The sequence below is a fragment of the Puntigrus tetrazona genome, unplaced genomic scaffold, assembly GCF_018831695.1.
Source record: "Puntigrus tetrazona isolate hp1 unplaced genomic scaffold, ASM1883169v1 S000000776, whole genome shotgun sequence".
Taxonomy (NCBI): domain Eukaryota; kingdom Metazoa; phylum Chordata; class Actinopteri; order Cypriniformes; family Cyprinidae; genus Puntigrus; species Puntigrus tetrazona.
Window position 1 is genome coordinate 433,757 of NW_025048382.1, and position 27,945 is coordinate 461,701.

The 27,945-nt window shown below is 41.5% G+C and overlaps 2 protein-coding genes and 1 pseudogene across 2 annotated transcripts in view; 2 read left to right on the forward strand and 1 right to left on the reverse strand.

Moving 5' to 3' along the window:
- Window positions 1–889: 889 nt before the first annotated feature.
- On the forward strand, window positions 890–20,430 carry LOC122335429 (annotated as a pseudogene).
- A 1,441-nt stretch (window positions 20,431–21,871) lies between these two features.
- exorh (extra-ocular rhodopsin) lies at window positions 21,872–27,162 on the forward strand. The gene is made up of 5 exons (XM_043233341.1): window positions 21,872–22,284; window positions 25,343–25,511; window positions 25,600–25,763; window positions 25,938–26,179; window positions 26,573–27,162. The coding sequence occupies exons 1-5, from the start codon at window positions 21,927–21,929 to the stop codon at window positions 26,699–26,701; spliced, it is 1,062 nt and encodes a 353-aa protein (XP_043089276.1). The 5' UTR covers window positions 21,872–21,926; the 3' UTR covers window positions 26,702–27,162.
- Window positions 27,163–27,332: 170 nt separating this feature from the next.
- The window catches only part of plxnd1 (plexin D1), a 38,322-nt gene continuing 37,709 nt past the window's right edge, over window positions 27,333–27,945 (reverse strand). Inside the window, 1 exon segment of the mRNA XM_043233273.1 lies at window positions 27,333–27,934. Coding sequence (XP_043089208.1) covers window positions 27,818–27,934 — 117 coding nt within the window. The 3' untranslated portion in view covers window positions 27,333–27,817.

Below are 27,945 nucleotides of genomic sequence, written 5' to 3' on the forward strand. Positions count from 1 at the left end.
GGTCATCAAGCTCGCTCACTTTCAGACGATCACAGACAGGAGTTCACTTACTCAGTGTGACTCCACATATCTGAGATCGGAAAATAAGTCCTATTTTAATAAATAAATAATGTTTGAGTATTTAACGTGACATAGTTAGCAAACATTGCATAGTTGCGCATCATTCTTACAAAGACCCCATTCAATCAAATGTGAGGTTTTGTGGCTTGTAAAGCACGTTAATAATAATCTGTTAGCTATCTGTGCTCCTCAACGATTCCATTTTCACGTGGAAGATATCATTAAACATCTACCGCCAGAAGTGCTTCCTCTGTCCAGCTGGCTCTCGGTGACTCTCACGAACACAAAAGAACTAGCGACACTTTTGGGTGATTTAGCTCTCTCTTAACCTTGTGAAAACTCACTTTATTTGTATCGCTTATGTATGTAACACTAATAGTCAACAATAGCTGAACAATAGGATTTGTAATGTTTTTCAAGGAAGTCATTTATTTGAAGCAGTAATATTGTGAAATATTTTACTATTTAAAATAGCATTAACAACAGCAGTAATGTTAATATATCAAACCAAACAATATCAAGCCAATCTCGGGACTTTTAATCGCGGTGGTCTGTTTCATAAAAGACACTACTGAAGGTTTTAAAGGTTTTAAAGTCTAAATCTTGAACTAATGACCAAATCATTCGGGGCTAAGGAGGTTTTTATAATCGACAGTTTTACTGTTGGAGCCATGTCAGAATGCACTAAATAAAATAACCCTGGTTTCTTTGATCAACTCGTGCTATGAAAGCGCCTGGAGGAGTAACGCGGGAGGATTTTTATTTTGACAGCGCCTCCGCTGGTCTCCATGTTGTGTTTCCTCTGCGGTCTGCGGCCTCTCCAGAGATTACCTGTTGAATTCATGCGCTTCTCAGAAAACACCCTGATTTCTCACAATGAGGGCAGTTCCCACATGGATAGATAAAGTACACGACCGGGATAAGGTCGAGCAGGGTAAGGCGCTTCGATTTTCTTTACATTAACTCCAGAGCGGTATAGATGTGCTTTAGCAACCGCTGCTATGTAAACAATATAAGCGTCGGTGACCCATCTCGAGATGTACGAGTGATTTCTGCAGTTTTCTTTCGCTGTTATCATCACAACGCATCACTTTGAGTTGTGATATGTGTAGTGTGTGTGTGTGTGTGTGTCACGGTCATGTCTCATTCTCTGCAGCATCTATGACCTGGCCTTCAGACCCGACGGCTCTCAGCTCAGTGGCGGCGGAAACTGAGTTCTGGTAAAACACTTCCTCATGTATGAAATGTCAGCCCTTACCAGGACGAATTGATTATAGGAGCTTATGTTTCATTTTTATAACCCCAGTCAGCTTTACTACAAATACTATGGTTAAGACAAGGTTAGTGTAGTAGCAAGTGTTACCATGGTTTAATTTAACTACAGTAACCATAGTTTTTTGTTGTAAAAATAGGTTAATTTTCCCCAAGGATATACCAAATGACTGAGCAGTATATTAGAAAATGATACAAGATCTATGTACTGTGGAGGTCAATTGTACAATATATAGAAGAATGGCCTCTTTCATTTATTGAACTTATACATTACATGATTTATAAACGGCACACTTGACTGTGAGCTTACCCATGTGGCAAAAATATATTTTCAGGTATATTATAAAATATTTCTCAATATTTAGCATATTTTTGAAAAAACTTATTTTATGCTTTACTCCAAGCATAAAAGAATAGATTGTAGTCCCTTTTTCAGTCCAAGAAAAATAAGTTAACTAAAGCTAAAAAAAAAGATATTTGAACAATAATTATTTTATTTAGTTTAATGTGAAGTACAAAAACAACTAAAACTTTAATTAACACATTTCTAATTAATAAAATGACAGATGTTTAAAAACAATAAAAACTAATAGCAATTACTACAAAATTACTATAAAAAAGTATGTATGTATGTGTGTGTGTGTGTATATATATATATATATATATATATATATATATATATATATATATATATATATATATGGCTCACCCATTGCCTTTTACCTTAAAAATCTGTGTGTGTGTGTGTGTGTGTGTGTGTGCTCGCAGGTGTAATGGCACAGCTGATGGCACACTGATCCAGCCTCTGGAAAGGACATAAAGACACAGTGTATTGTGTGGCTTACGCTAAAGATGGTAATGATATCATACTGTGTCTGACTGACTGCGAGTGCATCAGATGTGTGTGGTGTGTGTGTGTGTGTGTGTGTGTGTGTGTGACTTTCATCATCTCTGTCCTGCAGGAAACGCTGCGTCCTGGTCAGCAGATAAAGCATCATCATCTGGACCTCCAAACTGGAAGGCATCTCAAATACACGTGAGCTTCTGTGCTTACAATAATCATATAATCATCGTCTCGGTGCTTCACGAAGTCACAGGTCCCATCATGCCGTGCTGTGTTTGTGTGTGTTTTGTCTCTTAGTCACAATGATTCGATCCAGTGCGTGGCTTACAACCCCTGTCACACACCAGCTGGCCTCGTGCTCCTCAGGAGACTCCCGTGAGTGTGTGTGTGTGTGTGTGTCACGTTCACAAACACATTCACTACTGAAAACTAGAGACTGACAGGTGCTTAATCAGTTCAGCCTTTCACGATACAACTGCTGCAAAGCGGCTTCGTGGAAAGTTAAAGTTCATCAGTTGATGCGTAGATGTTTCTAGTGAACCTATAGCAAAGTTTGGTAGTTTTGCACGTTGCCCGAGGGTCAGCATCACCTCTTCTCAGATGTTCGTCAGTCATCTCGGATCTTCATAAGGGCTGGATCCAGACTGAAACTCGTGAAATTCCTGAAAGAAGTGTTAGTGGATCACAATGTCCTCTTCTCTGACACGTCTGCTTTGGGCTGCAGGTCTGTGGTCTCCGGGCAGAAGTCCGCCTCCAAACACAAAGTCAGCAGTAAGATCACGTGCTGTGGGTGAGTTGTGACAGGTTTATTCACCACAAGTACTGCGTGGGAGTGTGTGCGCTGTGTGACCAGTCTGCCGGTGATCTCAGGTGGACTAATGACGGACAGTACTTGGCTCTGGGAATGATGAACGGAGTGGTGAGCGCCAGAAACAAAGAACGAGAGGAGAAGGTGAAGATCGACGCCCGGGCGTGCTCTTCATCGCCCATCTGGTCCATTGCCTGGAACCCGCCCAAGTAAGTGCCTGACCTAAAATGAGAGGCTCAGTTAATCTATTACTATTTATCAGCAGGAGCTTTTGTGGAGGGTTATTTTAGCATCACATGCTCTCTATATATTCTGTTTTCATTTCAATTTTTGTTGTGTGTTTCCAGTGAAATGAAGTATCCCTAAATGCATATGAAATCGATAATTAAACTTTTTAAATGACTGACCGTTTCTGACCTTGATTTAGTTCTTAAGACGGTTTGTGATCTGAGAGAGACAGCAGAGGGCTCTGTTGCTCTAGTTCAGTCTCACTGTTAAACTCAGGGTTAAACTCAGCCTAAAGCCCCTCAATAAAATAACTAATAATCCATGAGGAACTCGTAGCTCAGCAGTGAACCATCAGGAAAAAACTAGGTCTTGCATGTCAGTGATTTTTGATGTATGTATTGCAGGTACATTAATCACGTCCAAAATAAGTTTTTCTTTACATGTTAAATGTGTATGTGCTATATGTATATTATGTCTATATAAATGCACACATATGTATGTATATATTTATGAAAAATATGTTTATAGATTTATGTCATATAAATCAAATAGATATGAATTTATGCATGCCAATATTTTCTGAATATATACTGTATGTGTATTTATATATACATAGTAAATATGCACAAATAGTATGTAAAGAAAAAGTTTTATTTTGCATGTGATTAATCAGCACTATTATTTCTTTTTTTATTCGTTTGTTTAAAGGGCTACTGTTTTTCGTGCAGCGTGTCACACAGCTCTCTGAAAGAAAACATCCTGCAGTAAATCTGAAAATGCACTGTCTCTCAAAAGAAGTCATTTTTAAAGTGAATCTCAAGCCCACTTGTTGATGTGGTTTTAAAACTGCTTTAAAAGAAACCGACCAATCACTGGAGGAGTTTTAAAAAAAATGATTAAAGTCAAAATAAATGCATATTATAAGAAAACCAAAACCTTTTTTGACCTTGCATGTGCTCAACCTGTTGTTGTGGGACTCCCAAAACCAATATATGAACCTTTAAGCTGACCCCAAATAGAGGTAAAATAAATGACATTTTTTCTGAAAACAATAGGCATGTACCTATTAATTACTTTAATGGTGTGGTTCACCCAAAATGAAAATTCTGCCGTAATTTAACCCTGTTGATCTAAACCTGAATAAAGTTTACTTTATGCTTTGACTAATGTGGGTAACTAAACAGCTTCCACAGGGCACTGTAAAAACTATCAGAGTCGATCCTGAGCTCAGATGAGTTTAATTATAAATGCTATTAGCATCATAAACAGGCCTAAATATTTATTTGCTGGTTGAACTTTATGTTGACGTTTGTAAAATATGAGACAAATTATGTGATGTATTGATCTGATGCAGACGCATTGTTTCTTTTAAACAGCAGACGAAAGGTGAAGTGCTCCTCTGTGAACGCTGCAAAACAATTCATACGTTATCATTTAATTACACATGCCTTACTACTTCAGTACCGTACAGTACTAAAATGTGCTAGAATCATCATTTGAGATAAGTTCTAAAGAAAGAGCTGATAATGTGTTGGCATACTTAAGTATATACATGCTTTTCTTCCCATTCTCAGTCAGCGTGAAGTCACACCTGCTGTCATTTGATCAAAAGTAGAGCTGAATTACAGCTGCAGCGATGCGAAAGCTGCCACTTCCTATCTCCATATGAAATAATTAGCACTTTCACAGACATGCAGTGGTTTACATCAATGTGTGCATGTTTATATTAGTGTGTCTTATGTTGCATAGAGAGAAGTGAGAGAAGCTGAGGACAGATGTGTGTGTGTGTGTGTGTCTCAGGATGAACACAACGATATCTTGGCCGTGGCTGACTGGGGCAGAGGCTGTCGTTCTATCAGCTCAGTGGGAAACAGGTTGGTGTGTGGATATGTTTTTATTATGCTGCAGAGAACGTTTGACACTCACAGCTCTCTGTTTGTCTATAAATTTATCTAAGTCATATGTTCCTGAAGCTGCACTTCATAAAAACCTTGTCCTGAATCACTAGGGTGTATAGTATATTCCGACTATTTAGACTAGACTCTTTTCAGCTGTTACTTATTTTGACCTGACAAAGTGGTTATATCTCAGTGTGGCGAGTTATTACCTTGCTTTTATAGATCAGTCTACCCATCAACGATATAATATTGTAAATGTAGACTGATTCACCAATGTGATGTGAACACAAGAAGCAGGATTTATCGCATAAATCAATCGCAGGCGATCATAACCGACATATTACTTCTCAGTTACCCCCCACTAAACCCAGCACACATTAGGAGGGTCTCTCACACACACACACACACACATTACACACACACACACATGCTGCCTCAGGTGAGCATGGGAAGTGTAGTAATTAAGGGAAAGTATGCAGCGCTCGTTATGTCTCTGTAATGTAGTGGCCTCTCGGTGCTGTCTGAACACACATGCTGCCTTCATTACTCTGCTCTCGTAAAGTGTCCTGAACGCTGCAGCTCTGTACAGAGAACGGCCCTGATGAGAGGAGTTTTACTAAAACAATCCAAGGGTTCGGCTGAGACGACAGACCAGACCCAGACTTGTGTTCAGTGTCTTCTTAACTTTCTCTCTTCCTCTCTCAGCTCAGAAAGGCATGTACAACGTGAGATACTGTTCCTGTGTTACTTCTGCAGTCTGATGTGTTTCAGGAGGAGGATTAATGGAAGCTAGGGAATTGAGTGAATGATGTCACACGCTACAGTGGAGCCAAGTGGTTAAAAAGTACATGAGCGCTTCTTCTGTTAGCAGACGCAGTGAGAGGAGTGAGGGTGAAGGGGCGATGGTGAACACTAGTCTCCTGTTTGTGTTTATCAGACGAACAGCAGCAGCGTTTCTGAGCTTCACACACAGCCATAGGCTTTAAGAAAAATGGCTTTGTGCTCAGAGAACATTTCAGAAGTGAAAATACACAGCAGGCCTCTTAAAACTGTATTGCTTAACTTTGCAATAACTGGAAATAACAACTTATTCAAAACAGATGAAGCTGGCTGTTTTTCAGCTTGTGTATTTTCTCCTGACTTGTGGATAACTGGGGGGAGCTTCATCATGATTATATCTGATCAATCAATCATTTTATTTCTATAGCGTTTTTAACAACACAGGTTGCATCAAAGCACTGAACAGTATGAAGCAGAAGAATACAATGATAGGGATGTATAATGAAGAGATTGAACAATTTGTTATTAAATGCAGAGGCGGTCTCTGGAATCAATTCAACGATAATCACTAGAAGTTAAGTGTCCCCAACAAAGCAAGCCAGAGGAATCCAAAACCCCATCCATACAGAATGGAGAAAAAAAAACCTTGGGAGAAACCAGACTCAGTTGAGTCCAGTTCCTCCTCTGACCGACGCCCAGCACTTAACCTCTGGTGTGTGTGTGTGTGTGTTCTGGTCTCTGATGAATATAATCTCTGGGTGCTGATCCACCATCTAGTCTGGATACAAACTGTGAAAACAGATTGAGAAAGAGAACAGGACTAATATTAGCGTAGATGCCATTCTTTTTACGATGTCACAAGTGCATCGTGTTTTAGAAGTAGTGTTCCCGGTTCCAGCAAATCTAAGTAATGCAGCCTAAAATCCTTTTAACGGATTTGAATAATAAAAGTGTGATAGTGTGTTATGTGTAGACTAAGTTAACAAGATTTTCTTTAATCTAGATTTAAAACTGACAGAGTGTGTCTGCTTCCCCTAACAGAGTTAGGGAGATTGTTCTAGATTGTTAGGTGCTAGATAGGAAACTCGCTTCTGATATAACCAAACACTGAAAACATCTCTGAGCTATTTATTAACAAAGGATATGATCAGTTATGAATATTTGACTCATTTGAATTCTAGTAAGCACAGAAGGTTAGCGCAGCACTAGAGAGTTGTTGTGAACATTGCAGCATGTTCCTGTTCTTCTGCAGATCGGCAAGGACCGGTTCGCTGAACTTTGACCCTGCTGCGTCAGCTTCTTCTCTAAGGGCGAGTACATCGTGATGGGCGGCTCTGACAAACAGGCCTCTCTACACTAAAGACGGGTCCGCTCGCACCATCGGAGAGCAGAGCTCCTGGGTTTGGACCTGCCGAGTCAAGCCAGACTCCAACTATGTGGTCAGACATTCTCATGGATTCTTCATTCATGTACTAGAGTTAGATAACGCTTCATTTGAACAATTTTACTTTACTATACGCCCCATGCAAAGTATGACGGGAAGTGTACAACTTATTTTGAGCTACATTCTTTCAAAAAGGAAACATCAAGTTAAAGCAAAAAGTACTCCTTTGAAGTCGTTTCAAAACATGATAACAATTAACTGTATAAATAGAGAAAAGCCTGTGAATATGTTAAGCTCACCTTTTATCTCAACGTTTCTTATTTGATTGAGGGGTGAAATATGTTTGTGGGATTGAATGTTGTCACCACTGCGCCTCTATTTAAAGCTATTGTTTATTAATAGAAGGAGAGATTAAAGGTGTAATCTCTTACAGTGCATATCTAATCAGAGCGGAGATGTGTGACTGAGTTAATTAGTTATGTGAAAATCACCTCACATACTGGGTTATAAATCACAGCTCAATCTGTGTTTTATAAAGCAGTCTCAGACGTCATTATAAAAAGGAGAGCGATGAAATGCGCTTTGATTGGCCTTCTTTAATGAGTGTGGTTAGGATGGTAGATGTGTATTTGTGGTGTGCTGCAGGTTTTAGGCTGTCAGGGCGGCACCATCGCCTTCTTCCAGCTAATCTTCAGCACCGTCCACGGCTTGTATAAAGACCGCTACGCCTACAGAGACAGCATGACCGACGCCATCGTGACAGCACCTCATCATCACTGAGCAGAAAGGTGACCGCCAAACACTTTCTATTCACACACGCTGCTATCAGACTCACTCGCTCTTACTGCAGCACTCTATGCTCCTTTAGGTTCAGTCTCCATGTGTAAATGAAGTAGTAGACAGCATTTTTAAAATACAATAAGAAAAGTAAGATAACAAAAAATAGTAAAAAGTATTACAACAGCTCTATTAATAAATGTGTTATAACGCTCACACAGGGTTCAAATTGGGATCAGTAATACATTTTTTAAAAATATTTTATTTATATTTTTTATTTATATAAAAATATTTTTTTACATGTTTTCAAAAATTCTCCTCTGCTCAGCAAGCCTGCATTTATTTGTACAGAAATAAAAATGCATGCCTGGTTCATTTTTTCCTAACTTATTTATTTTAACTTAACTTTATTTATTTTAAATATATAGCCTTAAGTAAATATTTTTACATTGTTTTGTAATTGTTTATTTTTCTTTGAAAAACTAGATAAAACATTTCAAGCTAATTTATTCAGTGGTTAAAAAAATAGAAAAATATATGACAAAAATGAGGTATTCAGCCTTTGTAACTGGCCATGAAAAGGTCTTAATTATCGGTTTTCGTTAAAGTTTGTCATATAGTGCATCTGTAATATGTATGCTAATGGTGATTGTGGCTTGGAAAATACTAATTGTCTTTGATCGTATGCATTTCAACATTGTTTGGAGCAAGAGACAAAAATGTCTTTTTGGTTTTTTACTTTTTGTCTTTTAAACTGTTAAACAATTTTCTTCACCTTTAGAAAGCATAATGAAGTAATATTTTGACTTATATTTTTGACTATATAAATAAAAATGATTGATTGATTGATTGATTGACTTTGACTTCCGTGCATTATTTTTATTATTATTATTTTGTGAGGCCTCGTCTCTGGACCTGAACAGGTAAAGCTCTGATTCTGTATGAAGTCACAGGCCCAGAATTCCTAGCACAAGCCTTCAGTGTGTCTTTGTCTGAATGTTCTTGATATTTACCCAGCTCTCTCTCGTAGAAAGCGGATCAAATGCCGTGAGTTGGTGAAGAAGATCGCCATCTACCGCAGCCGACTGGCCATCCAGCTTCCTTTTGAAGATCCTGATCTACGAGCTGCTCTCCGACTCCTCCGACATGCATTACCGCTGGCCAAAGAGAAGATCTGCAAGCGCTTTCCGTGTAACTCTGCTCGTGGTCTGCTCTGCAGCACATCATTCTGTGTCAGGTAAACGTGTTCATGCTCCAGTCTAGTCTGGATTCCTAAAAGATGCAGTGTAATATTTGGCTCAAGTGGATCAAAGCAGAGCAAATTCACAAGCCAGTCTGTCAAAGTGGCAAAGAATAATTTTGTATTTTGTTTTTCTCTCAGCATTGTAAACTGTGGGCAGTTTTTGAAAGCGCCTTCAAGACTCTTTGTTTGGAGGTTTCTATGCAGTTCGGTTTTGTAATGTGGTATTTGTGCTGTCATTTGGCATCACAAAACCAATGGAGAATTGTGTTCTCGAGACGCTTCAAGAAAGAGACCTGCAAAGCTCCAGCATCTACGCTCTTTGTGCTCTTGAGCAGAGTTTCTCAGAGCTTTGCAGGTCTCTTTTCTTGAAGTGTCTCGAGACACAATTCTCCATTGGTTTTGTGAGACACAGTTCTTCTGGGTTAAGTCTCTGTCAGTTTGTTCTGTTTCTTCATGTAAGAAGTCTCACTGGATTATTAGTTAGTGGCCAAATGAATATTTGTAAATGTGAACTGATATTTCTATCAGAAACTACAACAGAAGATAGAAATAACTGAGCATTTTTAGCTGCTGATAACACTAATTTCCTGATCATTTTGGCCAGAACTGTATCATTGTTTTTACCACATTACAGTGATGACCACAGGCTCTTTTGCTTTACAGTTATGTGACCAAATGAAAGTGTCTCAATGGAAAACATCTCAGCGGTCCCAAGAATGGGCTTTATTCAGACGCATACTGTGTGTGCATGATCTCATATGAAAGACGTGTGGTCACGCAGTGTTATCTGATCAAACATGGAGCTGTAGGATGACTGAAAGGCTGTGTTTTGTGGTCAGGTCAGATGTTGACCCGTCTCTTGTGATATGAAGCAGCTCATTCAAACTCCACACTCCGAAAATACACACAGAAAGTGTTTTGTCTAGACGGGCTGGTAAGAGTGCCTTCCGTCCATCAGTCAGTGTGATCTAGTATGATTTGTTTCATGTATTTAGTCTTTTATTACCCTTTGATGCTTTTATCCAAAATGCTCTTTTGAAGAAACATTCATTTCCTCACGTCCTCTTCCTTCTGTCATTATAAAGTCAGTCTTCTTCCACAAACGCACACAGAATTTTTGTGCATCAGAAGTATAAAGTGATCAAAAATGACTACATTGACCATCTTAAAAGTTTCTTAAGTCTGGCCTGATCGAGGGAGAGCAAAGCCCAGGGAAACCTTCGACATGTAACTAAAGCACATGCTAGACTACAGCTGCTCTCTTTTGACACTCAGCAGAGCCTCCGTGTCTAAACATCTCGTCCAGCAGGCCTTGATCTCTATCAGCTCTTCAGCCACTTTACCACTTCCAAATGGCCCTTTTAGTAAGGAGGAGGAAAACAAACGTCTTCGTTCATGGTCAGATAACCACCAGTAGAGAAGCTGAGCCCCAGTTTAATGCACCATTTCCTGCGTCCCAGCAGACTTTCAGCTGATGTATCATGTTCAGTGACAGGAGTGAGTCAAGACTGCATCTGTTGCTTGGTGATGAGAAACCAAACCTATTTTACAAAGGAGAATCAAACTCATTTGTGATCCGAGCGCCATCTTAGTAAACTTTTGAACTGTCTACAGTGTCTAGCTGAGAAACGCCAGAGTTTGTGTGGTGATTAACTGAACAGTGCAGATTACATGTGATCAGATGCAAAATTATACAGCAGATCATTTCCATAATGACCAGCGCGCGCCTACTGAGAGTATTGCAAATTTCTCTTCAAGAGAAACTCCTACACTTACATATTCCATAAGGTCAGATGCAAAAGTAATTGTCCACATCTAATTCTTCAGTAAATCCTGAGAGTACTATAACGGCAATTTTGTTTCAGTGTTGTGTTTTATTATGAAATGCACTGCTATTCATCATTTTGTAAGTGTGGATTAGCTGAGTGCTTAGAAACAAAGTGAGAAATGCTTTACATGTAACCTGTGTGTGTAGGAAAAGAGGCTGCAGTGTTTGTCGCTCACGGCTGTCAAAGAAAAAGAGTGGCTGATGGAGTCTCTCATTCGCTACATCAAAGTGATCGGGACCCTCCGGGACGAGAGGGGCTTCTAGTGGGCCTGAAAAATGGAGCTGTACGTGATCTTGAAAGACATAGCTATTTCTAATGTTTGTTTTTGGCTGGTGCTACGCCTTGTCTTCCGTCTCAGCGGTGTACAGATGCTCTCTTTGTGTGTGTAGATCCTGAAGATCTTCGTGGACAACCCGCTTGCCATCACGCTGCTGAAGCAGAACACCTCAGTGCGCTGTCTGGACATGAGCACGTCCCGCAGCAAGCTGGCTGTGGTGGGACGAACACAACACCTGCCTCGTCTACGACATCCACACCAAAGAGCTGCTCTTCCAGGTCCAGCCTCCACAGATACACACTCCTCAGATCGGGGGCTCTGGCAAGGGGGAACTGCAGACTGGTCATAACTTTTTTTCATTCAGTTATGAAATGGTAGACTGGTCTTATTTGTATTGAAAAGCAAGTTGAAAACACTAGTAAGTTTTGTATAGTATTTACTTTACTTTACTTCAAAAGCAATGTCTAAAAAGGGTAATATTGAGATATGGGAACAGTAAAGAGAGAGTTGGGAAAAATATTATAATTTATGTCAGCCAGTATTGTCTAAAATAGCCTGCATAGCACCTCATATTTTATTACATAGGATTTTTACCAACATTTTTCAGTTTTAAATTACAGTTTGGACATATAAGTATATATACCATATAAACCTATGTAAAGTAATTATAAATGAGCATGTAAAAGAAATTCTCGTGGTCCTGATTCGCATAATGATCTCACCTTTCCCCTCACCTGTTTGCATCTCTGTGCCTCATGACTGATTGAGTCCGTACATGACTCTCTGACCTCAGGATGTGCCAGCAGCACAGTTAGTCCCTGTGTTTTCCTGAATCTAGGAGCCCAATGCCAACAGCGTGGCGTGGAACACACAGTGTGAGGACATGCTGTGTTTCTCTGGCAGTGGATATCTGAACATCAAGGCCAGTAACTTCCCAGTGCACCAGCAGAAACTGCAGGGCTTTGTTGTGGGCTACAACGGATCCAAGATCTTCTGCCTTCACGTCTACTCTATGGCCGCCGTGGAGGTGCCTCAGGTGCGAGTTTCAGCCTCTCATTGATTAGGAAATAATGGAGAATGATTTTGGTAATGTGTGGTGAATAAAATCCACATGTTCATTCCTAATCATATCAACCAAAGCATCTCAGCAGGAGAAGCACTGTGCCATGTTCAGAAGAGCGCCTGACTCAGAGATTATCAGAATGTACTCTTATATTCACGGGTGTTTCATGAATGAGCCCATTGACAGTAGGCCTGTTAACAGCGCTGAGAAACTACATTCACATTTTTCTTTTAAATATTTCCAGTGTTGAAAATCTAATACGGTTGTAAAGACCCCCTGATGTTATGGAGAATCTTATTGTTAAAACTGAACTGTAAATTATGCCTTTTACAGTCATTTGACAGTTTAATATAACATTTTACATTGCCTCACCCCACCTGGAATGAATTTTATTGATGCAAGTTTTAAAAAGGTCTTAGATTTGAGCTCAAAAACCCTTTCTGCCAGCAGTCAGCGGTCACACAAGCCTTTTCCTCCACTTTTACGAACCTCTGGAGCAGGAAAGGTTTCATCTGTTACGTCTGGTTAGTTCCACTGCTCAGGCCACTCAGCTTTGGAGCAGCAGGTCCTCTGTTCATCAGGTTTTACAGTCTGGATGTGGCCTTACCTCAGGAACCCAGGTCCTTTCTTCCTCAGCTAGTGTCTTTGCCAGTGCTACACAGCCTTGTCTTGTCTTGTTGGTATTGAACTTCTCAGAGCATTAACACAACATCGAGTTCCATTTCAAAGGGAGCGTCTCAGGTTGTGTAACCCTTTTCCTGAGAAGAAACGTCTTTCTTCACACACGTAGAACTTGAAGATGTGTAATACAGATGCCAGTTATGGTGTCAGTGCTGAAGTGATGTGTAATCTGTAAATAAGAAAAGTTACACAGTTGGGGGCCAACTTTTCCTTTCCCTTGTGGAGCACGTTAGACTTCTGCTGTAGCTGACCGTGCTTGTGTCTGATCTCTGCAGTCTGCTCCGATGTATCAGTATTTGGAGCGGCGCATGTTTCAGGAGGCCTATCAGATCGCCTGTCTGGGGGTGACTGATAACGACTGGAGGGACCTGGCCACCGAGGCTCTGGAGGGACTCGACTTTCACACCGCCAAGAAAGTGAGGCACGCACCCACTGCTGTCCTCTGCCGCCTGTTTCTAAAACCTTTAGCTTATGTTTGTGTTTGTGTCACTCCCTTCAGGCGTTCATCAGGGTTCGAGATCTGCGCTATCTGGAGCTCATCAACAGCATTGAAGTAAGTCGTTATTCTCCAGCTCATGTTACACTCTTCTTCGTCTCATCAGATTCTTAAATTAGAGGGCATTTCTGGCCCATGGTGATTTGTAAAGACATTCAGAGATGTGATTTTTCTCCGTTTTCATTTTTACTACTAAAACTGCTTAATGTTTTCATGCATTCAGATTACCATAAATGACTGTCATGTATTCTTTTGAAAGTAATTGGCACATTTCTGAGACAATCCTCAGTGATGTCTGTAAATGAGCTTGTACACGTATTTTCTTAGTTAGTTAAATGAGTACTTATATATTTGTTTATATTGTGTTCAAGTGTCAAAAGTGTTCCTTAGTGAATTTTGTTTGTTTTCTCTTATTTCACTGGGATAGGTATATATGAGAGAGAGAAAGAGAGAGAGAGAGAAAGAGTGTGTGTGAGAGAGTGTATATGCGCGCGTGTGTGTGTGTGTGTGAAAGAGAGAGAGACTGTGTGTGTGTCTGTGTGTGTGTGTGTGTGAGAGAGACCTCTCTCTTATGATGAAATCATCATTGCCTCTCCTGTGGAGTTCAGATGTGCAACACTAAATGACTGCTTACACACACACACACACACACACACACACACACACAGAGTCTTATCCACCCGTAGGCATCAGAAATTCAATAGCTCATTCTTTCCATTGAGGACTTCAGACATCAAAAGCATTTCTGAACAACACAAACTTTCCTTCCCAGAAAACAAGCCACCCTTATCACACACACACACACACACACACACATACACATGCTTCATATTCTCATTTAAAGGAACAGAAACATTCTGTAGTCCATGCAATTTACTCAGCAATGTTCTACTGAAATAATAAAATGCATAGACACAAAATGAACTTATTTTCATCTTCTTTGTCCAAGCTCTGAAATCACTGTCCACACACACATCCAAACTGACCAGGTCGTGGTCATCCACTGCTCATACACTGATTTATGAGACTCCATTTTACAGTAAACACAACTATTTGGATGTGTTTATGTGTAAGAACTCTCTTTTGTGTTTATACTATAACTTGATAGTAAAACCTGAAAAGCATTAGGAAAATGGTTTATAAATCCTACTAGATGAGGGTTAGGGGAGATAATATGGAGTTTTTACGGATGAATATGGCCGCATATTTCATTAGTATTACTAGCGTGTAGTTTGTGTGCTGGTGTGTGTGCTAATGGTGGTGAAACACTTATGTATGTGTGTTTTGTGCAGGAGAGGAAGAAGCGGGGTGAGAGTAATAACCAGCTCTTCCTGGCTGATGTCTATGCGTATCAGGGCAAGTTTCACGAGGCTGCCAAACTCTACAGGAAGACCGGCCATGACAGCCGAGCGCTCAGCATGTACACAGACCTACGCATGTTTGAGTACGCTAAGGTGTGTGTGTGTGTGTGTGTCCTCACTGCTCATTAACCCACACACAGAGGAAGAGAGCAGCTTTTTATACTTTATAAATATGTACAGTCAGACATATAGTGCATATGACTGCACAGAACAGAAAAGAGTTTCCTTACAAAACTGTAGTCCATTACTAAATTGATGAAAATTGTAGTTAGTAATGTAGTCTATAAACACTTGGCTCTTTTTAGATTACCATTTATCACATTGAGGGTCTGCATGCATAGTTTGGTGTACAAAAGTTTACTAAGCAGAAATAAGTAAAGTAAAATAATATATTTAAATGTTTGTTTATTTTGCTTTTTTTTCATGCATGTATACAATAAGTTCATTGTACCAAATGATTCATTTAAATGTAAGTACATGATGTTTTGATATGAAGAGGTATATTTAAGTCGCTGTATGCATGCTCTGTGGTTTAATATATATTTAGAATACATTAAAAATGCAAGTCCACACATACTGATGTAACCCAACCAAAGCTGTGGAGTACACAGACCTCACTGTGAACGTGATCAGTGTGCTGTGATGTGTTTGTGTTGAAGGACTTCCTGGGCTCAGCAGACCCTAAGGACACTAAGCTTGATGAAGAAGCAAGCAGACTGGGCCAAGAACAGTAAGGAGCCTCGAGCTGCTGCGGACATGTACCTGACTGCAGGAGAACACATGAAAGCCATCGAGATCATCGGAGAACACGGCTGGATGGACATGTGAGCAAACACACACACGCTACAGAGAGTCATGTGATGGACACAATCAGGGCTTGAGTGCTGGTTTGTTCCAGGGAGTCGTGGTCATACATGGAAGGCCTGCATCATGTCCTGATCTCCTGTTCCCTAGTGATGAATGAAAAACGAAAATCTGCTTAACAAGACGCTGATATGCACATATGCATGCACAGAGCGCACAATGGCTGAGGTAAATCATCATCCTCTCTGTCTGTGTAGGCTGATAGATTTGGCCCGTAAGCTGGATAAAGCAGAGCGGAGCCGTTGTCCAGATGTGCCGTGTTCTTCAAGAAGTTCAATCATCACGGTTATGCTGCTGAGGTTTATAATAAAATGGGTGATCTGAAGGCACTGGTACTGCTTCATGTGGACACTAGACACTGGGATGAGGTATGATTGTGTGTGTGTGGTGTACTCAAGCACTGTTATGAGGACCAAATATCCCTAGGATGAAAGAGACTTAACATACACATCATGAAGTGTAGAGAAAGTTTACTCAGTATTAGGACGATGTAGACAAACATCCTCTTCAAGGCAGTTTCCTAACACTTTATGTTGATTGAAATTCTTAATTATTGCCCTGATTGTGGAAATTTTTCATGAGCTGAACTCAAAGATTTCTATGTACACAAAAGGCCTATTTCTCTCAAATATTGTTCACAAATCTGTCTAAATCTGTGTTAGCGAGGACCTCTCTTTATCCTAGATAATCCATCCACCTCACAGTTGTGGCATATCAAGATGCTGATAAAGATCAAAGTCTTTCAGTTCATCTTTTTGAGTTTAAAAAAACATTGGCAGCACAGTTATATAAAGGACATGATGCAATTGACTGCTGCTTGTTTCAGGCATTCTCTTTGGTGGAGAAACACTCTCAGTTCAGAGATGAGGTCTATGTGCCGTATGCCCAGTGGCTGGCCGAGCATGACCGCTTTGAGGAGGCCCAGAGAGGCTCAGTCACACACAATGTGTGTCTGTGTGTGTGTGTGTGAGAGAGAGAGAGAGAGAGGGAAGAGTGTTTATGTGTGCTTAACTAGAAGGTAAGTTTGTTGTGTATACCATTATTGTCTGCTTTATAACACGTGTCATGTATTAAGCTGACATACAAGATGTGATATGCAATAATTACGCTTTGCTTTAGACAGCCTACAAAATGCTTTATTTTTGTCACAAGTCTCATCTCAGTTTATCTGTACAAAAGTGGTTTACTGATTGTTGAATGAGATGGCAGGGTTGACAAAGACAAAGTATTTTAACTGGCTTGAGGCTTTGAGGAAGCAGATATGTGTTATCTATATAATCGGTTGTTGACGTGGCTCTTGCGTGTCAGACACCAAACTCATTCACACACTTCTAGTTGTTTTATGTTTTCTTCATAACCGCTTTGCTTTTGGTCATTACATGGCACTCTGTTGATATTGTTGATATTGTTCAGCCTTCCACAAAGCCGGGCGTCAGGCGGAGGCTGTGCGAGTGCTGGAGCAGCTTACCCATAATGCCGTGGTGGAGAGCAGGTTTAACGACGCCTCGTGCTACTACTGGATGCTGTCCATGCAGTGCCTCGACATCGCCAGAGGTCTCTGCGTGCTTGTGCTCAATTCCTAGCTTTACTTTGATGAAATGAAGAGGTCCGAGATGCTTGATGAAGCCACTGAGATATGTCTGAATAAATGCGGATGCTTATCTTCTCTAGATAACTCCGAGAAGAAGGAGGAGATGCTGAAGAAGTTTCACAGCTTCCAGCACTTGGCTGAGCTCTATCACGCCTATCATTCTGTCCATCGCTACATGGTAAGTGTGAGACGTTAGCGGGTGTTAATGAGCGACATCAGATGCTTTCAGGTGCTCATAAGGCTGCCAGCATCACTCAACTGCTAAACATGACATGAGAGTATGACCTGCAGTCTTGATCACTGATAATAAGGCAAGCTGCAGTTAATGGTAATGAATAAAATACAGGCAGTGTATTGATTAATGCATTTTATGAAAACAATATGCACAATGTTTAATAACCTCTCGTCAATAAAAAAACTTTTTCTATTCTCTATTCTCTCTTATTATCCTGTATCTCTTCCTGTCCTAGATTGTAGTATTTTTTGAATGATGACTGAAACAGTCATTTAACAGTGTTTATTGCCATCATATGGTAAATCACTCAGATTATGTTCTAGACAAAAATAATAAAACATTGGTTACTTTGGTTAGAGTATGTATCAAGAGCTGAGCTGCTGAGAAGTGTGTGTGTGTGACCCAGTCCTGCAGCACAGTGTGTGAATATATCAGAGACCTCTGGTTAATCTCAGCTGTGTTCTTCAAAATTTGTGTTTTTCAGTCAGAGCCCTTCAGTTCCAACATGCCAGAGATTCTCTTCAACATCTCCCGCTTTCTCTTCCACAACCTGACCAAAGACGTTCCTATGGGCATCTCCAAAGTGTATCCTTCGCCGCTGCGCTTGAGCGCTTGAAGGGGGCTGTGAGATGCTCTTCTGTGTCATTTATTAGAGTGGAGCTGGGTTGAAGTGTTGGTGTGTGTGTGTGTGTGTGTGAATGCCTAAACACTAAAAGTATGATGTAGTATGTATACTCAAACACATGTCTACTTTTATAATCGTGATTACATCTTACTGTTATATTTGACCAGCACAATTTTTAATGCTCTTCTGTTTGTTTTGCCACGGAGATAAGAATGTTCAATGTGTTTGGATCGTTTAAGTGCGAGTAAGTGATGATAGTAAGTGAAGACTCGTACTAAAGCAGATATGAGTTCCAAGAAAACATGACACTTGTAAGATTTCCTTGTCATCCTCCTGACATCGCTTGTGTCACTGATGGCTGGGTTCCTGAAGATTGTGCCGCAGAATTAGATGTTGGGTGTCGTTTTGTCCTTGACGTGTGGATCAGAGACACGCTGTACGCTCTGGCGAAGCAGAGTAAGCTCCTGGGAGCATATAAAGTGGCCCGGCACGCCTTCGAGAAGCTGCAGGGCCTGAAGATCCCGAGCCGCTATCAGGACAGCATGGAGCTCAGCTGCCTGACGGTGCGCTCCAAACCCTACCGAGACAGCGAGGACTTGATCCCCATGTGTTACCGCTGCTCCACCAACAACCCGCTGCTCAACAACCAGGGCAACTCCTGCATCAACTGCAGACAGCCCTTCATCTACTCAGCCTCCTCGTATGGTGAGAGTCTGGAGTAGTGGCTTTTGTTCCTTTAAACCATGATAGACAAAGGCTTACTGTGTTTCAACAACAGTCTTTTAGACTCATTGTACAATTTTTTTCAGATCATCTTCAACCCATGCAGATTAACATTGAGTCAAAAAGCTTTTTCAAATTTCAAAATCTGTGTTATAAAGCAGCTGTTCCACGTGTCTCCTGCTCTGTATCTCTCATTCACATCATCAGTGACCTGTGCTCCAATTATACACTTAGCGTGTATAGACACAGATATTTATTGCATAACTATGAGAATCATTAAACATGGACACGCATGTGCTTGCTATGATGGCAAACTTTTCTTATCTGTGTTTTGTGTGTTCAGAGGTTCTGCCGCTGGTGGAGTTTTATCTGGAGGAAGATATCTCAGACGAGGAGGCCGTGTCTCTCATTGACCTGGAGGTGCCTCGCGTGGAGAGAAACAGCAGCTGGCAGGAGATGAGCAGCGGCGGTAACATCTCCTTCACACTCCCTTCACACACTTCTATCTACAGAACTGACAAATGATAAAGAAAAGCAGGTCTAGTCAAAGGCCACCATACAAAGCACACATTCACATTTCAATACATTTTAGTCATTTAATGTGAATCTGTTCTAAGTTCAAAAACATCACAGAAAACCTTTTCTGAAAACCATGTTGTCACATTCAAAAATGTGTTTGAACTAAGTGTTTTTAATTTATTGTAGTGTATGTTTGCTTGGAGACCTAGAGTCTAAACTGAGAAGTAAACTAATGTGTGTGTGTGTGTGTGTGTGTGTGTCAGAATCCCAGTGTCTGAGGCTGGATGATGGCACTGAAGACCCAGAGGACGACCCGCTCACGGCCAAACTCAGCTTTGAGGTGAGAGTGTTCCTGCTCACTATAGTGAGACGCCTGAAGTGTGTGTGTGTGTGAGACGAGTGTGTTCTGGTGTTCACAGCAGGGTCGAGTGTTCGTGCCGGTGCTGGTGAATCGTGCTGTGCTCCGCTCCATGTCCAGGCGAGATGTTCTGATCAAGCGTTGGCCCAGGCCGCTCAGCTGGCAGTACTACCGCTCTCTGCTGCCGGACGTCAGCATCACCATGTGCCCCCTCCTGCTTCCAGGTAGTACACCCGCCGGGCCAGCGCCCGCCGCTCTCTTCTGACCTCTCTCTGACCGCACTGTGCTGTCTGTCTCACAGATGTTTCACAGCGAGGACTACGAGCTGCTGGTCCTTCAGCACAACTGCTGTCCTTACTGCCGGAGACCCATCGAGCGAGCCCAGCTAGCACAGCTAGCGCCTGGATTAGCCTCTGGACCACCACTTCACCCGTGTGTCTTTGATCAGCTAGAATGCGCCAGTAAATGCCAGCTCAGCGCAGCGCCTGATAGGATCAGCCGGATCAGCTGCTAAAGCTGATTACTGCGCTTGTACATGTGAGGACATACATACTCCTTATCACTCTCACACACACAAACAAAAAAACACACGCCACAGAACACGCGGTTTGATCCACTTCAACGCGTTTGCTTGGATCCAGATAGAAAATAAAGAGTAATGTTTACGTCCCTAGCATGTTTTGTTGTAATGTTTTCAGTAGAGCTGAAGGGTTTGTGTTGATTACTTCATGTAGGTGTGAGTGGTAAAGCTCGGGTGTTCGAGGTCATCGAGAACTTGAAAAACTGATGCTAACTGTAAGCACTAGAAAGACCACAGAAATCCAGTCTGGATAACTAATTCTGGGCACATGTTTACACCAAAAATGAACTAAACCTGACAAAACCTTAATTGTCCACAAATTATGAAACATATAATATGTGACCATCACCTCAGTTTCACATAAAAGTGAGAAAGAAACAGAACATTTTCATATTCCTGTCATCCATCCAGTCTTCTGTAAGGAGGTCTGGACGAATGGCTAGTCTAGATTTATTTGCATGAGGAAAAAAAGCATTCCAAACCCATTGTTAACATTAAATTACCGACACAGATACACACAAATAATAACCATTTCTCTGTATTGTGGGGAAACTGCTCTGACACTGTGCCCATGATGATGATTGTCTTTATATATTATTTGAAAAGATGGAAATCATATTATATGAGTATATTTTGTGTAATTTCACTACCTCTGAGTATTTTTGGCATGTCCCTATTAAATATTTAATAAGAAATGTAGTTTCTAGTGTTTTCTTTGGATTATTGTCTGATTACAGAACCACTTTATTGGTTTTGGTGTTTTTTCTGTCCTTAATGTCATTTTCCATCATGTTAGTTTTTAATGATGTCAATTTAAGTAACAAAGCCAGTTTCTTCCTGCTGTAGGAAGTGACCTCATCAGTAGGAACCAGTAGCATTAACCTGAGCAGGTAACGGTGATGTTTTGTCTGTTCTGGCTCCGAAATGCCACTGTTTGATGGGGAATAAATGAATTGCAGCTCTATTTCCATCCGGTGTTATTTCAGCAATACTCGTTGTTTAGTAAAGATGAAGTTGAAGTGTTTATAAAGTTGAAATGTGTGAGGCTGGTCTTCAGTACGGCTCAACAAACGTGCCTTAGGAGAAACCAAACCCTGATCCCCACAGCTCAATGTCTGCGCTTGTGGTTTGTGAATTGGCCGTTACAGAGAGTCATATCCATTAAGTTATGGGTTGATTGCCGTTGCTGTTGTCCTACGGCTGTTAAACCTTGTGGATTATCAGGCCTCTCTGACCCCAATCTGTCTCTAACTCCATTCCTCCAAATTGCAGCACCTTTCTGTAATCTGTCATCTGCTCTTAATCTGAGCCTGTGGGGGGTATATATAAGAGAGGCGCAGTGCCCCATGCGAGCAGATCCGCTCTCGCCGCTGTCTGCTGAGGAGAAGCTTCACTCACATCCGTTCGGACCCTCCAGCAGTGAAGCAAACATGAATGGAACGGAAGGTCCGAACTTCTACGTGCCCATGTCCAACAAGACGGGTTTGGTGCGGAGCCCGTTTGAGGAGCCGCAGTATTACCTGGCAGAACCCTGGAAGTACTCTCTGCTGGCGGCGTACATGCTGTTCCTCATCATCACGTCCTTCCCCGTCAACTCCCTCACGCTCGTCACCGTGCAGCACAAGCGCTGCGCGCGCCCGCTCAACTACATCCTGCTGAACCTGGCCGTGGCCGACCTGTTCATGGTGGTAGGTGGCTTCACCGTCACCCTCTACACCGCACTGCACGGATACTTCGTCCTGGGGGTCACCGGCTGCAACATCGAAGGCTTCTTCGCCACCATGGGCGGTGAGTCTGAGCAGAAACACACCGCTGTACTCATAATTTTTTTAATTATCACTGTTCTCATAGCTACAATAGGTGTTTAGGTATTAAATATATAGTAATACAAATATTATTTTAGATATTATCAAGATCATAATCCACATCAAGACTTACTACAATGCAAAAACTGTAGGTGCAAATTGCTGTCTTTTGAGTTAGGGCTAGAATCAGTGTTTTACAGTGTTTTTACAGTAAAAGAAAAACATCCAAATGGATGAGAGATTTTTACGACTGTTATGATACTAATTTTCCTAACATCTTCCAGTCAAATCCTGGATTAATCTAGTCTCACAGTTTAATCAGGGTAGTGTTATTTATACTGTGCAGTCAGAGGAGGATGCAGTGCATGTCTTTATTTGAAGGAGTCATAAATTGACAGGCTCTTCCCTTTCAAACTGAACTGCATCTGAGAAGATGTCTGTGGAGAACACTAGACTTGGGGATATCTGGTTCAAACCCAAGCTCGAGGCAACTTCCCAAGACTTTCACAGAATGCCTAACAACTGAAGAAATAAAGAACTGTTATCCCATCGGAGCAGAAGCGAGATAACACAACTACCTTCCACATGTAGGGAAGCTTCCAAGGAGGTTCAGAGAGCCTAACCCAGATGGAGTAGGACAACACTCAGCCAGTAGCTGACAAACTGGCACTACTGCCTGAGTGAGGTTTAAGGATGAAGGCCTCTGCATAATCATTTTAACAGAATAACCCATCTAATTGCTTCTCAAAACTAGCCCAATTACTTTTCAGTGGGATTCCTGGTAAAAATAATGTGCCGGGGGTATAATACAATTTTTTTGGTGAGGTTTATCAGGTTCCCCTGATAAAAATCTCCAGGGGCTAAATATCACTTTATTGGCCCCTTCAATGAAGAACATTTCACAGGAAGAGTGCTAAAGTAGCCCAGTTCTACTGGAAAACTATTGAGTTGGAGGCCTAGCATAACTACTGTCTCCAGCGAGAAGCAGCCTAGCTACATCCTACAACTGTTAAGGACCTACAGTAGGTGGAGCTCAACAGGATGACTTGCTGTAGTAAAACAAGACTAAACAAATGACTCTAAAGTGCTACATTTGATGGCCTGGACAGCTTTCCAAGGACGCTTACAGAGAGCCATGCAAAACTTAAAAGTGCCATCTAGGCAGAGGTCTAGAGAGTGCTGGCCTCAGCATGTTGTCCGTCTAGAGCAGGGGTGGGCAATTAATTTCTATCAGGGGCCACATGAGAAACTAGAATTGCGTCGAGGGCCACCAACTTTTTTTCATTGTAAAATGCTCTAAATTAAATATTTTGAATAACTGGTACTGATAATCAGAAGATTAACACACTTTGTAAATATTTAAATTAGGTTGTGTGAAATTATGGTGTATAGGTTAAAAAAGAAAACAAAATCATTTTATCATGCAATCATGCAATTTATTTTTAACTTGTTAATTTTCCTCCAACAATACAACAAATTGTGATTTAAAGCCCTTGCTCTGATGAAGTTAACTGTTTTACTGACAGCATCAACTACATGTTTTATTTTTAACACTGTCTTACACAACACTTCTTGATGTATGATACAATGCAAAAATGTCAATTTCTGAACAGGGTTAATTTCTGTGACTTTATCCTGAATTCTCTTTAAAAGTCCAACATTTTTCCTGTCAGATTTGGACAACCATCTGTTGTCACACCTGCAAGCTTGTCCCATTTCAAACCTAAAATGTTTAAACATGCATTTACCTCTCTAAATAAATCATTACCAGTAGTTGTGACTTTTAATGACTGCATGGCTGCCACCTCCCCTGTGATTTGAAAGTCTGAAGTTATTACACGTAAGAAGATGAGGAGCTGGGCGGTGTCACGTACATCGCAGCTCTCGTCCAAAGCCAGAGAAAAATAGTCAAAGTCAGACGCTCTGTTACTCAGCTGAAGCTCTAAGTTTCCAGCGATGTCCTCTATCCGCCTCGTTACAGTGCGTCGCGAGATTGAAACGCTCTCAAATGCGCCCCTTTCTCCGGGCATATCAGCGCAGCAGAGTCCAATAAACATTCCTTATAAAACTCTCCATCGGAAAACGACTTTTTTTGGCGATTTTGTAAGAAATGACATAACTTGTCCTGACGGCTGCAAACTCCCTTGCACGCTCTTCATCGGACAGATTTTTGTATTTATCTTCATGCTTGGTCGTGTAATGGCGATTCAAATTATACTCTTTAAACGCAGCAATCTGTGTACCACAGATTAAGCACACTGCTTTACCTTTACCTTCTGTACAGAAATATTTGACAGTCCATTTTTTGTTAAAAATACGGCATTCTTTATCAACTTTTCTTTTCTTAGCGTGAGCCGATATCTTGAGGGTTAACCGTCTTGTATCGTTTGTAGTTGTTAAGCGTCACCCACTTACGTGCATACGTTCGTTTAATTAGTGACGTAGCGCTTTTCAAAATAAAAGTTTAAAAAATTGTTTAATTTATGGTAATTACATTTGACCTCGCGCGGGCCGGATACCAACGTACAAAGGGCCGGATGTGGCCCGCGGGCCGTAGTTTGCCCAGGTCTGGTCTAGAGCAAGAGGCGATCAATCCTCAGCTGTAAAGACGGCTAATCAAGGAGCCTAACGGAGCTACTCACACTCAGTGTCACTGTCTAGACGTACACCACTCGCCTAATAGATCCCAACATCTGTGGGAGGAAGCTCAACCTCTTTGACACTATCTCAGCTGGTGACATCCTCAAATTATGCACGACTTGGAATGTTCTTGCCCGTTAGATGTAAAATGCAAGACATGAATGCATTTACCTGCAATTACAAATGCATAAATAATCTTTTAATATATTAAAGATAAAACATTAAAAATGAAAACAAATCATTGATTTCAAAATGCCAATATCACTGCATAACTTGAATTACTGACCTCACAACTAACCAGCACAAACACACTGACACAAAGGGGTATGTACACTATAACTAATCTCCCCTGTAAAGACCAAGTTTGAGCTGAAGTGATGGAGAGCTTCTCTGTTTGTCAGGAGAGATCGCGCTGTGGTCTCTGGTGGTTTTGGCTATCGAGCGTTATATTGTGGTGTGTAAGCCAATGACAACGTTTCGTTCGGGAGAGAAGCACGCCATCGTGGGAGTGGGCTTCACCTGGGTCATGGCCCTCACCTGCTGCGTGCCGCCTCTGCTGGGCTGGTCCAGGTACTCCATCACTGTCTTCCCTTCCCCACGACACGCTGAGCGGTCAGTGAACTCATACTGGTGTCCTGTTGGTCATGTGACTGTGCAGATATATTCCAGAGGGAATGCAGTGCTCCTGTGGAATAGATTACTACACTCCCAAACCTGAGATCAACAACGCCTCGTTTGTCATCTACATGTTCATCCTGCACTTCTCCATCCCACTGCTCATCATCTTCTTCTGCTACAGTCGGCTCCTCTGCACTGTCCGTGCGTAAGACACACACACACGCTTTCTGTTTTCTGTAGACACAGATATTGGGAAGAATGTTGGTGACCTCTATCAGTGCTGCGCAGGGATGAGCAGCTGGTTATCCTCATCACAGCTGGACTACTGAACCAATCAGCACCCAGAACCACGTTTTCTGTCCTGTGTTTCCTGTCGTCAGGCCGCTGCTCAGCAGCAGGAATCAGAGACGACGCAGAGGGCCGAACGGGAAGTGACGCGCATGGTGGTTGTCATGGTGGTCGCATTCTTAGTGTGCTGGGTGCCATATGCCAGTGTGGCCTGGTACATCTTTGTTAATCAGGGGGCGGAGTTTGGTCCTGTAGTCATGACGATACCTGCTTTCTTTGCAAAGAGTGCTGCGCTTTACAACCCTGTCATCTACATCATACTCAACAGACAGGTGAGACCGCAAACCATGTACTGTGTAACACACAGAAGCACACTTTCATTACTGAATGAATCAGTGTTTTTGAATAACAGGGTTAAGTGAATAATTCACTCATACATTATGAACAACACTGTAGATTGTCATTTAGTGGATGGCTGTCTGCTCTCATTCTCTTCAGTTTCGGTATACTTAGACTAACTGGCTGAACTGATACGAGTTGTTATTAAAACTCAAGGCCGTGTCTGTCATAAGTTCTAGGGTGGATCTCAACATTTTTATTGCATGTTCTTACCAAATGATCAAACATCAGAAGACATCTAATGAGCTTCATAGCCGTATTACCTCCCATTTCAGCTACAACAGGCAGGTCTCTATATAATCCTGAATGTCTTTACATTGGTCCAGTTCAGGAACTGCATGCTCACTACAGTCTGCTGTGGAAAGAACCCGTTTGGTGAGGAGGAGACCAGCGTGACGGCCTCCAGCAAGACTCAGTCCTCGGTGGTCTCGACCAGTCAGGTGGCTCCTGCCTGACCGACCCAGCAGCCTCCTACAGGCCAAATATATCTACTCGGCTTCCGCTCGTCCAGCCGACTACTACACTCACTTCTTACATGTGTCAACCAGATCTCTAGTACTTCAATGTGATTGTGTATTTACAGGGAAATACTTGATGTGTTTTAGTAATTTGTGGATTTATCTCAACAGCTGCTCCATTGGTTCCGCCTGATACTCCAGCTGTTAGATGAAGTTTTTTTTAGCTATGGTCAGTTAAAATGTAAAGTTCTGATTTAACCTTTTGTAGGTTTATGATTTGTTTCTTTATAAAGTTTGATGTGGACAAGGCTGAAGCCAGAAGAGACCTCAGGAGATCACAACACACCCAGCCGAACAATTCTCTGAATGTTTAGATGTAAATGTGAATTATGACTGAATATGTTGTGGAAAGATGGGAATTTGCCTGCAGATTACTAAAATGTAGAGGCAAAGCAAAAATAAAGGCTCGTGTAAAACTAAAATGTTTAGTAATGTGTGCATGGGTGTAACAAAGAGAACTGGGAACGTTACACGATTTAGTAAAGTTTGTCTTTATTGATAAAATTTCCCTTTCTCCAAAAAAATTAAACATTTGCTGCAGAATATCTACAAAAATGATGCTGCGCTTTGGTTTGGACACATTCAAGAAAGACCCAAACCCTTCAAAATAATAATAATTAATACAAATGCAACAGTCTCATTCAAGCCTATTATATGTTTAAGTAACTTAGTTCAAGGCATCGTGGAATTAAAATGTATAGCCGTTGAACAGCACAGGCACAAATATCCCATCAGAAACGTTATTCACATAACACTATAAAATAATCATCATACAGCTATAAATATTGCTATGGAGAAGGTCTTGTATAATCCAGTGCATAATTGGCTCTCCCCGAGTGTGGGGTCAGTGCGTCACATGACCACAGGGCCTCAGGACCCTGGAGTCCACAATTCATTAAACAAACTCCTAGTTCAAAGTCAAGAGCTGAATACTGTAGCGATTGAACTCATCATAGCAAGAACGAACGGTCAGACGTTTCCCTCTCGCATCTTCTCTTGATAATCCACACTGATTCAGTAACCGAGACGGGCTGTGAGAGGTCAGGGCTGTCCTCAGGCCTCACTGCTGCACTCATAGATGTTGTCCTCCACCAGAGCAATGACCTGCTCGAACTTGTGCTGCAGCTGAGTGCGTCGAGCCGTCGGGTTCGAGTCCAGAGCGCTCACCACCTGAGACACAC

Coding starts and splice junctions, on each gene's coding strand:
- exorh (XM_043233341.1), top strand. CDS start 21,927: ATGAATGGAACGGAAGGTCCGAACTTCTACGTGCCCATGTCCAACAAG. Junction 22,285..25,342: donor CTTCTTCGCCACCATGGGCG/GTGAGTCTGAGC, acceptor TCTGTTTGTCAG/GAGAGATCGCGCTGTGGTCT. Junction 25,512..25,599: donor CCTCTGCTGGGCTGGTCCAG/GTACTCCATCAC, acceptor GTGACTGTGCAG/ATATATTCCAGAGGGAATGC.